The 18325-nt window shown below is 37.4% G+C and overlaps 1 protein-coding gene across 1 annotated transcript; it reads left to right on the top strand.

Annotated features, from left to right (window-relative positions):
• Positions 1 to 4368: 4368 nt before the first annotated feature.
• On the top strand, positions 4369 to 17459 carry LOC109047531 (solute carrier organic anion transporter family member 1C1-like). Its single transcript, XM_042722332.1, is given in 14 exon segments — positions 4369 to 5261; positions 5462 to 5603; positions 5801 to 5933; positions 6344 to 6450; positions 6546 to 6698; positions 8477 to 8593; positions 11333 to 11536; positions 13074 to 13238; positions 13680 to 13875; positions 14209 to 14374; positions 14513 to 14697; positions 15028 to 15092; positions 17073 to 17190; positions 17286 to 17459. Coding segments are annotated over 14 exon segments (2031 nt in total). The 5' UTR covers positions 4369 to 5153; the 3' UTR covers positions 17458 to 17459.
• Positions 17460 to 18325: the final 866 nt, after the last annotated feature.

Below are 18325 nucleotides of genomic sequence, written 5' to 3'. Positions count from 1 at the left end.
ACGTTTGATCTCTCTCAATCAAAAACTGTAAACAATGCTTCATTCTATTCGCCAGGCATTTTGAAAGTATCTTATAGTCCAGACATAATGAGGACACTGGTCTCCAGTTTTTAAATAAACATAAATCCCCTTTCTTTGGTAACAATGAGAGGACTGCACATACACAATTTAAAGGGAGTGACTCTTCTTTAAAACAACTTAAAAATACTTAATATAAATCCATTCAAATTACATTCCAAAATTGTTGATAAAATTCAACTGGAAGTCCATCTATCCCTGGAGACCTACCAGAGAACAACTGCTGCATTGCCTCTGTGAGTTCCTTAAAAGTGATGTCATTGTCCAGCAATTGTTTTCTGGTCATTTGCTAATTTTGGTAAATCATTGAGAAATTCCTCAGTACTCTTAGTGTCACATGATTCTTTACTATATAATGTTGCATAAAAATCTACTGCCATTTTTCGTATTTCCACTGGATCAGAAGTTATAGTTTCCATTTGCACGCCGAAGATGATACATCTGTTTTTGTTGAACATTTTTTTTTCTAAATTAAAAAAAATAAGAGCTAGGTGCATCCATATCTTTAATAAAAAAAATAAAAAAAAACTTTGCTCTTATCATCGCTTCTTTTGTCCTCTCCTGTAAGAAAGATCAAAGTTCCATTCTCTTCTTTTACAAAAAGTCTTTACAGTTCCAGGGTTATCCATAATCATTTTTCTAACTGCACAATGTCTTTTTCCAGTCTTTGTATTGTTATTTTTATTTGTGATGAAGAATTGAAGGTATAGTTCTGACAAAAAAACTCTTATTTGTGCTTTACCCACCTCCCACCACTGATTAAGTTTGTCAAAAAAAAAAAAAAAAACTATTTTTCATTTTCCATTCATTCCAAAACAATTTAAATCTTTCACAGAACAAAACATCTTATAACAGCTTTACATTAAAATGCCATTCTTTCATATTAAGGTCTAAACCAACCATACGGTGATCCGAAAAAGCATTAGGTGAATGAAAAACATTCATGACTCTATCATTCCATATTTTTCCAAGATAAAACCGATCCAGTCTTGCCCCACAGACCACATTATCAGTCACTTTGACCCATGTATACTGTCTTTCCCATTTATTCCTTACTCTCCAAACATCTACCAACCCATTTTTGTTCATTATTTTAGATAATACTGAACTAGATTGATTATGAGGTTCTTCACCATTTCGATCAACAGTAAAATCTGTTGTACAGTTCCAGTCTCCCCCTAAAATAATACATATACCATCATCAATTTTTTTTTTTTTTTTTTTAAAGTCATTCAGTTTCATAAAAAAACCTCACCCTTTCTGACCCATTACTTGGGGCATAAACATAAACAAAAGCAAACAAAAAACATCAAATTCTACCTTTGTTAATAAATCCTTACTTTCTAAATGTTCTCCACAGTTAAAATATTAACATTCATGTTTTTTTGAAAATAAAATAGCAACCCCAGCACTATTACTTGAACCATGACTCAAAACAACCTTTCCACCCCACCACATGCCCCATTCTATTTCATTATTATTATCAGTATCTGTTTCCTGTAAAAAGGCAACATTAATCTGTTTTATTTTAAACAATTCTGAAACCACTGCCAATTTCTTCCTATCTCTACCCCCATTCATATTTAAGGAGCCAACCCTCAGATGCTCTATAAAAAAATAAAATAAATTAATAATAATAATAAAAGGGATAGAAACAGAACCAGAAACCAAATTAACAGAGACACCCTGTGCAGCTTAATCATTTCTTTACTTATATGATGTACGAGATTTACCCTGATGTAATTTCGTTAAAAATTTCTTCAAACAAAATCTCTTCTTCTTAATTAACTCATCATAGCTTACAGTTTTCTACTGCAATGTATACACATCACCCATAACTTGGGAACCAATTTCAGAAATATCCAAACAGGCATCGTAATCTCATTATTATTGCTCATTGCAAAGGCCTGTGATGTTTCAGGTTGTTGCTCAATTCCATTCCCACCAACCACACCAATCATTACTTCTGCACCTACTCCACTTACTTCTGCTGTGACTGCATCTTCCTCATCCCTCATCATTCCTTCTGTATTATTGCTCTGGTTTACAGTAACCATAGGCTCATCACTATAGGCCTCACATTGTCATCAACGGCAACACTGCTATCACATATTTCACTTACAGCCTGAGGTTGTACTTCCCCGACATTTGAACTGTTATCACGATCTACATCATCAACGCACTGTTGTGTATTCTCACTATTCTGAACCTTATGTGGACATGCAACCTTCTTGTGCCCTATGTCTCCGCATTCAAAACATTTCATACTTCCAGTACTCGCATATACTAAAAATGATTTCCCTTCATGCCACAGTCTGAAAGAAACATTCAACTCTGTTTCATTCAGAAACATAAACACTTGTCTTCTAAATGATAATACGTGCTTCAAAGCTTCATTACATCCAAGATAAATCATTTTAATTGGACTAGCAAAAGTTCCGTAATTCGCAAGAGCTCGTTCAATTTCACTATTCTTAATGAATGGCGGCACATTTGAAATTGTTACTCTAGTGGTTGGTGTAACCAGTGGTGAAGCGGTAATATAAGCGCCACTTACCTTAACACCGGTGCTTAAACGATTAACCAAGTTTTCTACTTTTACAAAAATAACCACTGCCTTATTCATGCGGGATGCAGAGGAAATATTCTCATACCCGATTTGCTCCCTAGCCGTCAACAGTACATCTTCCACAGTTACTACAGGTTCAGCCATACACCTGATGCCATGACGGAGAGAGAGAGATGCTGCACCCTCCTCAGGAAGGGATGCCATCTCATCTCCGTCACACCTTCTAACTCACAAAAATAACTTTTAACTCACCTCTCCAATCCAATAAATACACTTACTTCTCCATTATCACTCGAAAAGGAGAAAAAAAAAAAAAAGAAAAAACAAACAATCAGATGCACTCTCACTGTGTCAGATGCACTCTCACACGCACCCACACATTCCCAGCACTCGCAGAGAGAGAGAGAGAGAGAGAGAGAGAGAGAGAGAGAGAGAGAGGGAGAGAATTTTCAATCATCTTTATTTAACAAAAATCAAACAACAAAAAACAAACAAACAAACAAAAAAATTGGTCACATAACACATTAATCATTTTTTCACAATTTTAAACCATTTTACGAAGAGAGTGCTGCAAAATAAAGTTCATTTTCAATAACAGAACACAAAGCTCCTCTATGACACCACATTCTTTCAAAAATATTTAAGGAGTCCATAGCTTTGTAAAAACGAAAATCAATTAAAAGCCTTGATTTGATCATAGCTGTAAACACCCTTTCAACATTATAATCAATTATTTGCTCAATTTTATCTCTTCTGCTTATGTAAATGACCCTTTTGGCTTTACCCAAAATAAAATTAAGTAACTGACACTCATTCTTTCGTTTTTTAACATATTTGAAGCCCAAAATAAAAGTTTGCACAGAAAACTTCTCATTAAAACAATTAAAAAGATCTTGCAAACCATCAAATAAAGGCTTTAGTCTTGAACAATACAAAAAGGTATGAAAAACAGTCTCTCTCTGAAAACAAAAAGGACATTCATTGCTAACATCTGGATTTAAAAGCATTAACAGCAATAATGCCATGCAGAATTCGTCATTGTAGATCTCCAGCTCTTTTAGTTAACGGTGGCTTGTACAGTGCTCGCCACTCTGGTCTAACATTATTATTCATCTTAAAAACAGTACGCCACGGTGTGTCAACTCTTTCATGTAATCCCTTTTGGTTAAAAGATTTTACAAAAGCGTTATACAATTTTTTCATTATTTTCATAAAAATCCATTACTGTCACCTTATCAGCTTCCAAAAAAACCTGTACAGTAACCTAAATTTTGTGAAAGAAGCAGATTTGGAAACTGGTCATCTCCGTCACACCTTCTAACTCACAAAAATAACTTTTAACTCACCTCTCCAATCCAATAAATAGACTTACTTCTCCATTATCACTCAAAAAGAAGAGAAGAAAAAAAGGAAAAAAAAAAAAAAAAAAAAAAAAAAATCAGATCCACTCTCACGCACCCACACACTCCCAGCACTCGCAGAGAGAGAGATAGAGAGAGAGAGAGAGAGAGATAGAGTTATAATGGCAGGTTGACAAAATGATAATGGTTGCTGTTTAGGGTAGGATGAAATAGAGAGCATGTAATACTCACAATAGTTTGTATACATGAATGTGTGTGTGTGTGTGTGTGTGTGTGTGTGTGTGTGTGTGTGTGTGTGTGTGTGTGTGTGTGTGTGTGTGTGTGTGTGTGTGTGTGTGTGCTGCCTGTAGAGATAAAAAATGGTCAGGTCTGTCAGTTTCAGAAAACTGTTCATTATTGCTAAAGGTTTTTTGCTGGTTGACCAGTAAGAAAGTGATTTCTTGGCCAACATTTACCACATATTAACTGCAAGTTTATCCTAAGTTTACTTTTTAAGGCAAAAAAATTCACACATGAATGCACACACATCACTAAAACAGAGAGACTGCCAGCATACGTATTGCACCATAAATAAGTAGATATGTGTTGGTTGGTGGTGTCAATCTGTGTTCTTGTTGGTTGGTGTTTGTTAAATGTTGTTAATGTCTCATCTTATTTTAATTGTCTCTGTTTTAAAATTTCTTCAGTTTTATACATTTCGCCATATAAACACGACACAATTGGGCACATTACAAACTGTACTGTACTGGTTGATCTACAACTGGGTTAAAGGTTTACTCAGTGCTAGTTAACGACAAAATGCAAATATAAATATAAAGTCACATTTAGAGATTGCTCATTTGGGAATATTTCTGCATTTTAGTGCCTTCTCTCTTTGTGAAGGAACCTGTGGACATGTGAGTGTTTTAATATCATTAAAATATTATATTTTAATGTTTGTTTGCATTTGATTACAATGTATTTTTCTTTTGGACCACCTCTGAAGTGAATACATTGGCATATTGGGATATATATAAAGAGAGAGAGATAGAGAGAGAGAGAGATCAAAATTTAGACATATTACATTAGATACCAAGGTTTAACACAGTAACAAAATTGTTAATGCTTTCATGATTTTACACCTCTTTCATGGCCCATAGTTCATCATGACAGTGGAGGGCAGTCCGGAGAGGTTCAGTGAGCCCAGAACAATTGAGTACTCAGGTCGCAATCAGAAAACACCTCAAACTAAATGCTGTTCTCCAACTCTAAAGGCAAGAGACATTGTTTTTGACAAAACGCCACAATCTAAGTTTAACTAAACCACTATTAGCTGATAATTTGTTTTAATGGTGAATAATAATGGCTATAGCTAAATATTTCTGACAAATACTATGATAGGTTCTGATGTATCACCAACAACAAGACTATAAAATACTGACTCAAACTCTCTTTTGCCTTTGTGTCTGCAAAGATCTTTATTGGTTTACTTGCCTTCTGTTATTTCACAAAATCCCTGACGGGGGCTTACACCAAAAGTACCATCACTCAGATTGAGAGGCGGTTTGAGATCCCAAGCTCTACTGCTGGCATCATTGATGTCAGCTTTGAAATGGGTGAGTGGTGATGTGTTGAGCTCCAGTGAGAAATGAGGGAAGGGGTTCAGACATTAGAACACTTATACCAGTGAGTCACACCACTGATGCTTTAATGTGACGGAAAGGCTGTTCATACTTTAAAAATGTGATATTTTATTGATGGTATGCTGTGAAACAAAATTTAATTTGTTAAATAACCTAACACTTGCTTGCAGGTAATCTGTTGGTCATTACTGTTGTTAGCTACTTTGGCGCTAAGTTTCACAGGCCCAAGATCATTGGAGCAGGGGTCCTGTTGATGGGTATAGGGACACTATTAATGGCTTTACCTCACTTCATCATGAGCCAGTGAGTAACATTAATCAGTCAATGACAAAATGAGTGTCCGCAATGAAGAATAGGAAAGATCCCTAAAACATCTTCCTTAAAACATGTGCAAATCCTTAGAAATGCTCTATTTTTATTTATGTTCAGTTTCACATGGTTTTGAAAATCTTTTATAAAGTTTGCAAGAAAAGTTCCTGCTTAATGACTAAAAAAAGTAATCTGTAGATGCTGTAGACCCTCATGATCATTCTATCACCCTTGCATTTTGACTATATGCCACCCAAATTAACTTTAATTCAGATGCTAAAAACATTTCCATCATAAAAGAGATGTATTTAAGCCATTGTATTCATTCAAAGTTGCTGTTTTTAGGCAATAAGTATAGATAATATGTAATTTTGTATTTTCTTTTCTTTCTGTTTTTCTGACAGATACAAGTATGATACAGCTGCCGCCCACAGTAATGATGCTGATAATTTCACAGTGAGCTCCACATGCTCATCTGACAACCAGAGTACGGTTCAACAGCTTGTTTCTGGTAATATGTGGTGAATTTGTGAGAAAGCACGTGGGATACTTTAATTGTAAAATGCAGTAAAATACCTAACAGAGCACACTTTATGGATTGTATAGGATGTCTAAAAGGGGAATCAGAAAGCTCACCCATGTGGGTAATTGCACTGTTTGGAAACATTTTGCGTGGCATTGGGGAAGCCAGCATCGGCCCTCTGGGAATGTCATTCATTGATGATTATGCACGCCCAGAAAACTCTGCTTTTTACATCGGTGAGAAAATGATTGTTTTTCTTTTATATATACAGGTCCTTCTCAAAAAATTAGCATATTGTGAAAAAGTTCATTATTTTCCATAATGTAATGATAAAAATTAAACTTTAATATATTTTAGATTCATTGCACACCAACTGAAATATTTCAGGTCTTTTATTGGATTTAATACTGATGATTTTGGCATACAGCTCATGAAAACCCAAAATTCCCATCTCAAAAAATTAGCATATCATGAAAAGGTTCTCTTAACGAACTATTAACCTAATCATCTGAATCAACTAATTAACTCTAAACACCTGCAAAAGATTCCTGAGGCTTTTAAAAACTCCCAGCCTGGTTCATTACTCAAACCGCAATCATGGGTAAGACTGCCGACCTGACTGCTGTCCAGAAGGCCATCATTGACACCCTCAAGCGAGAGGGTAAGACACAAAAAGAAATTTCTGATCGAATAGGCTGTTCCCAGAGTGCTGTATCAAGGCACCTCAGTGGGAAGTCTGTGGGAAGGAAAAAGTGTGGCAAAAAACACTGCACAACGAGAAGAGGTGACCGGACCCTGAGGAAGATTGTGGAGAAGGACCGATTCCAGACCTTGGGGGACCTGCGGAAGCAGTGGACTGAGTCTGGAGTAGAAACATCCAGAGCCACCGTGCACAGGCGTGTGCTTTTGAACCAGAAACAGCGGCAGAAGCGCCTGACCTGGGCTACAGAGAAGCAGCACTGGACTGTTGCTCAGTGGTCCAAAGTACTTTTTTTTCGATGAAAGCAAATTTTGCATGTCATTCGGAAATCAAGGTGCCAGAGTCTGGAGGAAGACTGGGGAGAAGGAAATGCCAAAATGCCTGAAGTCCAGTGTCAAGTACCCACAGTCAGTGATGGTCTGGGGTGCCATGTCAGCTGCTGGTGTTGGTCCACTGTGTTTTATCAAGGGCAGGGTCATTGCAGCTAGCTATCAGGAGAATTTGGAGCACTTCATGCTTCCATTTGCTGAAAAGCTTTATGGAGATGAAGATTTCGTTTTTCAGCACGACCTGGCACCTGCTCACAGTGCCAAAACCACTGGTAAAATGGGTTTACTGACCATGGTATTACTGTGCTCAATTGGCCTGCCAACTCTCCTGACCTGAACCCCATAGAGAATCTGTGGGATATTGTGAAGAGAAAGTTGAGAGACGCAAGACCCAACACTCTGGATGAGCTTAAGGCCGCTATCGAAGCATCCTGGGCCTCCATAACATCTCAGCAGTGCCACAGGCTGATTGCCTCCATGCCACGCCGCATTGAAGCAGTCATTTCTGCAAAAGGATTCCCGACCAAGTATTGAGTGCATAACTGAACATAAGTATTTGAAGGTTGACTTTTTTTGTATTAAAAACACTTTCTCTTTTATTGGTCCTACTGAAATATGCTATTTTTGAGATGGAAGGTTGGGTTTTCATGAGCTGTATGCCAAAATTTGTATTAAAACACTTTTCTTTCATTGGTCGGATGAAAAATATATGATGCATTACATTATGGAAAATAATGAACTTTTTGAAGAAGGAAAAAATTAGCATAATTGTGATATATTTTCCATATATGATAAAATTATATCATATATTTAGATATATATAACAGCTCAATGAATCAAAAAAGTCAACCTTCAAATAATTATATGTTCAGTTATGCACTCAATACTTGGTCGGGAATCCTTTTGGCAGAGACCCATGCCATGAGCACAGTATACCATGGCAATTCTCATGTGATTTAGTTTTTATTGGATCGCTGTGTGCTAGTCTCTATGTGGACATTGGGTTGTCTGCACACACTCGGAGTGATTGGGCCAATTTTTGGTTACTCACTTGGATCGCTGTGTGCTAGTCTCTATGTGGACATTGGCTTAGTGGATCAAGGTGAGTTAAAATTGGTATAATGCCAACTTAAATTTGGTATACACGCACCTTAGTAGTCACTCACTGACAAATAAAAAAAAAAGTATCAAAAAGAAGAAAAACATCTTTAACTTTCTTTGCTATGACATGCACCATGGTAGTACTTACTCTTTAAAGTACCAGAGTACTATGTAAATACCATGGTACATGAATGTAGCAATGGAGCAGGGTAGGGTCAAAGAGTCTGTTGGGTCTGGAGCAGAGTACCACACTGTTTAGTAGTGGTCGACCGATAATGTTTTTTTTTTTTGACAGCCGATGCCGATATCTTGGAAAGCAGGAGGGCAGTTAGCCGATAAAAAAAAATAAAAAAATAATAATAATAATATTTAAGAAATTTTAAATCATTTGACAATGTATTCAAAAATAAATGTGTAAAATAAACATACTTCAGATGACAAAGTATTTTTTCCAAATTAATAAATATTGAATAAAAATATAATTAAAAAGGGAGTAAACACTGTAACCAACAGGGCACTCAGTATTCTGGGAAGTTTGTGTGCATTGGGAATCATATTTTTCAGGGTAACACTCATTTTACATACAGCACACTGAGAAAATGACATGAATATGACAGTGGGCAAATGCATAAAGCGCAGCATAATCTGAAATCACGAGTTTAAATTTTAAAGCATTCAATTCACACGGACTGACCATTACGCAGAGCACACGCGATCATGCTGGATAAAAATGCACACTTCACAAGATCTCACAGTTGGATTCGACTAAGTTTGCAAAGCTTGTGAAAATAAATGTTCATTAGTCATTCAAAGATTTTTTTTAATGATATAAATGCATATTTGCTTAATGCTGACGGCAAATGAGAAAGTATTATGTTTTCCTATTACTAATAATATAAAAGCAATCGTTATAATACTTTCTGTGTACATTAATTCCTTTGTTTAACTGTTCTATCTAATTATTAGACAGACTTCTATCCGTATTAGACAGAAGGCAGAATGTGAGCACTGTGTGCTCTGCCGCTGCTGCTCTCAGCGTCTCTAATACATCGGCCAAGTAGAAAAACTTATCGGCAGATTCCGATATTTGCAAAATGCCAAATATCGACCGATATATCGTCCTTGGCGATATATCGGTCGACCACTACTGTTTAGCACCGGTGGGGCAGAAGACCCTGGGGAGCAAGAGGCCTATGGAGATATGATGGAACCAGAAGACTTTCAGGTGGCTTAGGTAAACCCACTGGAACAAGCAAACCCAGATAGGCCATCAAACTAGGATGACTCAGGGATTTTGGCTGAGTGGGCAATGAAAGAGAAGACTTGGGAAGATTTGAACAGGAGAGTAAGACTGCTCTGGTAGCTCTGGGAAAACAGGATTCTCTCTGTTGTGAGCAGAAACCGAATTAGCGAAGTATAGCACATGAGGCCATGGAGCTGATGGAACTTGGAGTCTGGATGGAACCAGTGCAAAGAGGGAACTAGGTGAAAGCAGAGGGAAGAGTGACCCAAAGAGAGCCAATGAAAAGAGGGACCCTTGAGGAGATGATGGATGAAATGTCATAGAGGAGTTGGTGGAATAATTCAGCTTTGGTCTTTGTGGCCGAAATGAAAGGTTCAATGGAATCTCCTGTTACCAGAAAGAATATCCCACAAGTCGCTTCAATGGCTGGAAAAGGGGATTAAGGAAGACCTCACTGGCAGAAAAGAAGGAAAGATGGTTGGTTTCAGAGAAAGAGATGGTCAGGACAAAGATCAGGAGACTATATGTGTTTGAGATGAAGGAGGAAGTGTTGTTTAGATCCTGCTGATTTCTTGTCTTCATACAGTTTGATGGTAAACCCAAGTGCAGTTGGGTTTATTAATAATTGCAAGTTATTGATAGTGAACACGTATGTATAATAACAAAAGAACCTGAAAGAACTAATGGAATTAGAGGACAGCCAGTATTGGAGCCAGACATACAGACAACAGATGAAGATAAAGAGTCGCTTTCAAAGAAGGAAGACTGAGATGAATAGAAGGTAAGTAATTCTACTAAGAGCAGAGAGGTTCATGTGTTCTTTGATCAGAGATCTAATTCTAACTGTGGTGAGTAAACACGTTCTTAATAGCAGGTGTAACGAGACGTCACTCGAAGTGGGATCCATGAGCAGGCTTAATTAACAATAATCAGGGTCGGACAGGCAGTGGTCAGGATCAGCAAACACAACAGCGTGGAACAGGCAGAATCGTGGTCGTTTAACAGGCAGAGTGTCGGGGTATCAAGCAGTGTATCAAAGTCCAATAATCAATAGCAATAGTCAGAAGGCAGGCAGCAACAATCGAAGTCGGGGAACAGACAATATCAGCAACAGGTAATCAAACAGGATATGAACGCTCAGAAATGTACACTATAGTAGATACAAGACCTTGCGATGAACACAAGGAAACTGGCATCTTTATACTGAAGTCCAATAAGCTACAGCTGTAGCATAATCAGAGTCCAAGGACGGGGCTTGTGGCAAATGTAGTGTGAGTCTGTGAGTGAATGGATGCGTGTGTGCTAGTATTCGGGTGATGGAGCCCTCTGCTGGCCAGAGGAGGGAATCATTGGGTTCGTCTCCGTGACAGCAGGTGTGATTGAATAGTGGTATGAGTGATCTGTAGTTTGGGGAAAGTGGGAGAAGGGTGAAATGAAGTGTAGGTGTAATATATAACAAATATGTTGTTTATTTGACTATTTTCTTCTCATTATCAGAGAGTGTGACCATCACCCCTCAGGACTCTCGCTGGGTTGGGGCCTGGTGGTTGGGTTATGTGGTTTCTGGGCTGTTGACTCTTCTTGCTGCTTTGCCTCTCTGGTTCCTGCCAAGAGCTCTACCTGAAAACCCCCAAACCTCTAAATTAGACAACGCCTCAAACCAACACAAACACACACTCAGCATTACAGAGATAGCTAAAGGTATGTCAACCATCCACTGACCAGAAGGGTTAGATACATTTAGAATTTAGGTGTAATTAAATTACTTATATAGTGCAGGAGTTGTATGGACTACTTTGATACACTTATGGATTTTTGTGACATTTTGGAGCTTTACAGTGTCAGTATCTTTTACATAACATTTATATGTAATGATTATATAGTGGTATGGTGAGCGTAATTTAACCAAGTACAACATGTTCCTGGATCAACATCCTTGTTGATCCTGGAACAACATTCCAGCTAACCAATCAGAATTGAGGGATAACTTTTCAGGAAATGTCTGTTTTAGTCTTATGATCATGGTTAGGTGCTTCTATACCCATGTTAATCAGCTATCATTTTACACTAATTTCAGTAATAAATTATGAGGAGGGCTAGGTTTAGGGGTAGGAATTGGGTTTAGTCTGTATTTTTTTGGACAGTAATGTTGATCCAGGATCAACAAAAGATGTTAATCCAGGAACATATCTTACTTGGCAAACTCTGGGTTCGGGCCATTCCCGAGCTTGGAGCCCTTCCCCTGACAGCATGGCAAATATGCATTACTATACTTCAGCTAATTATATGTAAGTGTGAACTCGTGAAAGAAGATTGGTATGATGATGATTATGATGATGATCATTAATTATTAACTGTGCGTTCACACCGCCGCCGTCGAGAGCATCAAAAATCGCTCTGGCCGCCCTGCTCACAATGCTGCAGAAAGATTCGTGAGCACTCTGACGCTCTGACCTAGATCAAAAGCTCATCTTGTATTTAAAGTGGCCGCAAATCAAACAATCGTGTTGATCTTGTGCAGACTAACCACAAGGAGGGTAACGTTATAAGTTAACCTCATTAAATATTGTTGTGGAAGAAAAATTAAGATCCTTTAGCTAATAATGCATAAAGCCCTGTAAAAATACTCTGATGCAAGTAAAAGTCCTGCATTGAAAATGTTACTTAAGTAACTATAATCAAGTATAAACATTACTTAATGCAAGTATAATCAAGGAAATTTGTTTAAAAGTAAACTGGGACTACTGTACTATTATTTATTATTATTCTTATATCGTTACTGCACATCAGCAACTCAACAGGAACATGAACAATCTCAGGCACCTTGGTCCACGTATCATTTTTATTTTATTTTTTATGTCCCTGTACACAAACAGGGACACATCATAGATTATTGCAAACCCGCCACAGCAATAATCAACCTGTCCTCTATTGTGTTTGAGAACTAATGTGGTCGGAGCTGCTGTCTCTGGAATCCTTTCAAGCGGTGGACTTCTACGTTCCAATTGGTTGCCGCCGAACTGCGTCATAGCTCATTACCATAAAGTTGCCCTGATTTCAACTCTCCTCGATGCTCTCAACGTCCAAGTCTCACTGCGCCGCTCCTCGCCGCTGCTCGACGCCGGCTCACATTGAAAATGAATGACTTCCGGCCACTTTGATGCTCTCGACAGTGGCGGTGTGAACACACAGTGAGTGTTATGTTTGTTTTAAAATGACAATAATGCTTGTTTTCTAGATTTTGGTCCATCTCTGAAGCGTCTGCTCACCAATGGGATCTATCTCCTGTACCTGGTTTACAGTGTATTGGCACTCAATGCCTTTACCATTGTCATAACATACACGCCAAAATATTTGGAGCAACAGTTTGGGCAAAGTGCATCTAAGACCAATTTTCTCATAGGTAACATCTGCCATATATTATATATATATATATATGAAGAGTTCCAATGCAAAAGCGTCTAAAAACCATCTTGGTCACAAATGAGATAATGATACTGTGAATGCTCTCGACATAGTATATGTTCACTTTAAATACACTAAATCCCAGCCTCAGCCCATTGAGAAGTACCAGTACTTAATAGAAACCTATACATAGTAGCCAGAATTAAATGCTAATTTTAAAGAAAAACGTCAGTCATACTTTTGCATCTGAACTCTTCACACACACACACACATATATATATTATATATATATACATATATATATTTTTTTCATATATATAATATATTCAAGTTATATATATGTATATGTATATATATATATATTTACAAATACACTTATTATCTAACTAATTTTAGATTTTTTGCTGGCTGTTTAAACTAGCTGTGCTTATATGTACAGGAGTGACGTCTATTCCAGCAGCGACTCTGGGTATGTTCCTAAGTGGTTGGATTATGAAGAGGTTTAAACTGAGTTTGCTGGGATCTACAAGACTGATGTTCTTCTCCTCTGTAACCACATTGGTTTGCACCATACCTTATTTTGCTCTCAGCTGTGAAAACATAGATGTCGCTGGGGTCACAGTGCCCTATCAAGGGTATTTTGTATTTCTAATTATACTCATATAAATCTTATTGCATCATGGAAAATATACCGTCCCCTTGGAATTATAAGGTTCTATCTGCATTCCGAGTAGTTTTGAGATTTTGAGCTTCAAAGTTTTTGCATTCCATTCGACTGTATAGATACAACTTTGTTGTTTATTTAAATAAAAAAGTCCAAAATGAAAAAAAAATGTCAGATGGAACCTTATAATTCCAAGGGGACGATACACTTTCTGTCCATTCAGTCTGTCCATTTTTCAAATCGGTTGTCCTACTTAGGGTCACAGGTATATATAGTATGATAAAATAAATTATGTATGCGGCAGATCTGTTGAAGTTCAAGATATAAGCCATGGTTTACTCACTTCATGCAATGCTGATTGTGGGTGTCCTGACTTTCAATGGGATCCAGTGTGTGGACAGAACGGAGTGACCTACATCTCTCCATGTCATGCTGGCTGCAATTCCATTCGGGGGGCAGGGCAGAATATGGTGAATAACTACTTTTAACTCTTGAATATATATATATAGTCACACACACACACACACACACACACACACACATATATATATATATATATATATATATATATATATATATACTTAATTACTTTTACACATGTTTGTCAGACATTCCATGGCTGTACATGTATCCAGAGCTGGGGACTGACTTCTGGGACCTCCACGGCAGTGCTTGGACAGTGTTCACGAGAGACTAGCTGCACTAAAATGTTCTACATCTATCTGGCACTGCAGTCTCTCGCCTTCTTTGTGTACTCTCTGGGCACTGTTCCCTTCTTCCTCATCTCATTGAGGTTCTGTTTAATTTGTTTCCATCATATTGTCAGGCAGATGCTTCATTTGCTTGTTCCATATTTTCAGTTGCATTTATTGTATTTGATACAGTTTCACATATTGTACAACCTTTAATGTTTAAACAAGCAAAAAACAAACAAGCTGTGAGTTGGTTCATCGTAAGAGTCAAGATTGGCAAACCTATACACAATACATTGAGGCCAGAAACGTCATACAAAATTTATAGATTTGGAATGGGTTGTGAGATAGTATTTTATTTAAAGATAAAAATTGGGAATTGTATGGATGTTTTTTTTTTTTTTAATGTTGTATAAAATATGTTCTTGCAGGATTGTGGATCCTGCGTTGAAGTCTCTCTCAGTGGGTGTATTTCTGTTAGTTTTAAGAGTTTTTGGTAAGTTTATGTTTGGAATTGATAATGGTGCAAAGCATTGTTTTTATGAGGAGAAAGTAAAAATTATTTCACAGATTTAGATTTTTCTTGTCTTAGACACACATTAAGCCACAGCATTGTTTTTAATGGAATTTCCCTCTTTTTAACCCTCTGGAGTCGATTAACGCGTATACGCGTTTTGGGGTATTTTCTCCTGATAACCCCGAAAATAACTTAAATTACACTTTCAGTTTTGATCGTACAGATAAGTGCAATACATCAATCGAATCTGTAAAGGGTCTACTTTTTTTTGTATACAGACATATAACAAACAAAACTTTGTGCACTTATAAAATAAAGATAACAAACAAGGAGTGCTGTCTGCAGCCTTTGTCTGCGCTGATCTTCAGATACAAATGCGTCATTAAAATGAACTGTAACTCAGTGAATACTCAACGAAGAGACATGAGACAGATATCTATAGAAAGCCTGACATGTCTACTTTTAAACTAAACAAGTGCTGCTGAAAACAAATATTCTGTGATAAAGTAATCCATATGAAAACAACGCGATGTCCGTTTTTTCACGTCTCCCTTCATTATCTTATATTGCGACCACGCCCCCGCGCCGAGCGCGCTTTTGAGATTCAAATGTTTCACTGAAGCGCGCGGCTTTTGAATACGCCCACACAACAGAAGACAACACAGCGAGATTGTTCTTCAAGTTTTTATTATTTTTACTGTTTGCTTCGCGATGAGAGGAATAAGACATAATTCACCCCAAAAAGATGTGATGTGGTTGAGGATTTGAGATTTGGATTTCCTCAGAAAAAAGAATGAAGCACTTTATTCAGCAGAGATCATAAAAATGAGTAAGTCTCTTTTTATTGATTTATATACTTGTACTAGTTTTCACATAACGTGTAAACATTTTACTAGTTAGACTTTTCCCAAAGACTTTTTCCAAACTATAATTCCTGACTAAATGTATAATCAAGTGAAATATTATGAAGTTTCAATAACAATATACACTACTATACCATTCAAAAGCTTGATGTAAATAATATAAATGTACCAATAAATGTAACTGTAACAAATGTAACAATCATTGCTGTTCTTTCAATTTATCCCCCCTAAAAAACCTAAAAAAAAATATTCTCAGCTCTTTTCAACATTAATAATAATAATAATAATAATAATAATAATAATAATAATAATGATGATGATGATAATAATAACAATAATGTGTTTTTTGTAGAAAATAAGATTGTTAAAAGGATTTCTGAAGGATTGTGTGACTGGAGTAATGATGCAAAAAATTCAGTTTGAAAGTCAGCTTTGATTTTCCCTAATATAAACTGTTTTAACTGCACTCACAAGTGAATATTAAATTATGTTGTGGGATAATTAAATATATTCTAAATAAACTACAAACATAAAATTATATAGATTTATTTTGTCCTCACATTCTTTCTTGTAACTCATCCCTCTCAGTGACACAGCTGACTGAATGGCTCATTATGCAGCTCATATGCAGGCCTTTGTCTTCTCAGGTGTGAATTCATGATAGTTGACGCCTACTCGCATATGACTTTTACCAACAAAAAAAGTGTCTTAGAAAATTTAAATCAATATATTGTTTCTGTAAGTGAGTAAACAAGATGATTTTCACATCATTTAGAAAAAAAAAAAATTCTAGGCTACAAGCTCCAGTTCTCAAAATATCTGGGAACCAATTTTCTGTATGTGTTTTATTGCCTTATTGAAGTGATTTACATTTTTAGTTTTTTCACTAACCACGCATAACATTTTTTTTCTCAAAAACACAATCATGTACATACATGCTGCTCACATATTATTATAGCCTAGTTTATGCTGATTACAGTGAGATTAGACTTTAGCCATTTAGATATTTATAAGAAACTGAAAAAAGCACAAATGTCAGGGCATGACAAAACTTCTCCAGGCCCCAAAAATACCCCTTAGACTCCAGAGGGTTAAGGTGGTATTCCTGCTCCCATTTGCTTTGGTGCTCTTATTGACTCGACCTGTCTGAAATGGGGCCAGAAGAAATGCGGTGGAAGTGGCGCATGCAGAATGTATGACACTGAAACTTTCAGGTGAGCAGATCTGGCAGGACTATTCTATGTAGCCCTAATTTGAATGGAAAGAAACCCTTATTAATGTATAATTAACTGTAATTTGACTCCATCAGGTACCTATTTCTGGGACTGGTCAGCTCTCTGCGGACAATTAGCTATACCCTGTTATGGATTGTCACCATACAGATTAAGAGGAAAGTACAGAACGATAATCAAATGTCCAAGGACGGATAACTCCAACACCCCGTGCTATGTGATACAGAACAGGAAAAAATTCTAAAATAATGTTCTGCATTATACACTGAACAAAATTATAAACGCAACACTTTTGTTTTTGCCCCATTTTTCATAAGCTGAACTCAAAGATCTAAGACTTTTTCTATGTACACAAAAGGCCTATTTCTCTCAAATATTGTTCACAAATCTGTCTAAATCTGTGTGAGTGAGCACTTCTCCTTTGCCGAGATAATCCATTCACCTCACAGGTGTGGCATATCAAGATGCTGAATAGACAGCATGATTATTGCACAGGTGTGCCTTAGGCTGGCCACAATAAAAGGCCACTCTAAAATGTGCAGTTTTATCACACAGCACAATGCCAGGAGCGTGCAATTGGCAGGCTGACTGCAGGAATGTCCACCAGAGCTGCTGCCTGTGAACTGAATGTTCATTTCTCTACCATAAGCCATCTCCAAAGGCGTTTCAGAGAATTTGGCAGTACATCCAACTGGCCTCACAACCCCAGACCACGTGTCACCACACCAGCCCAGGACCTCCACATCCAGCATCTTTACCTTCAAGATCGTCTGAAACCAACCACCCGGACAGCTTCTGAAACAATTGGTTCGCATAACCAAAGAATTTCTGCACAATCTGTCAGAAACCATCTCAAGGAAGCTCATCTGCATGCTCGTCGTCCTCATCTGGGTCTCGACCTGACTGCAGTTCGTCGTCGTAACCGAATTGAGTGGGCAAATGCTCACGTTCGATGGCGTCTTGCACTTTGGAGATGTGTTCTCTTCACGGATGAATCCCAGTTTTCACTGTACAGGGCAGATGGCAGACAGCGTGTATGGCGTTGTGTGGGTGAGCGGTTTGCTGATGTCAACGTTGTGGATGGAGTGGCCCATGGTGGCCATTCATCCACAACCAT

This window comes from Cyprinus carpio, chromosome B4, assembly GCF_018340385.1.
Source record: "Cyprinus carpio isolate SPL01 chromosome B4, ASM1834038v1, whole genome shotgun sequence".
Lineage (NCBI taxonomy): Eukaryota > Metazoa > Chordata > Actinopteri > Cypriniformes > Cyprinidae > Cyprinus > Cyprinus carpio.
This window is presented reverse-complemented; position numbering and strand designations above follow the sequence as displayed.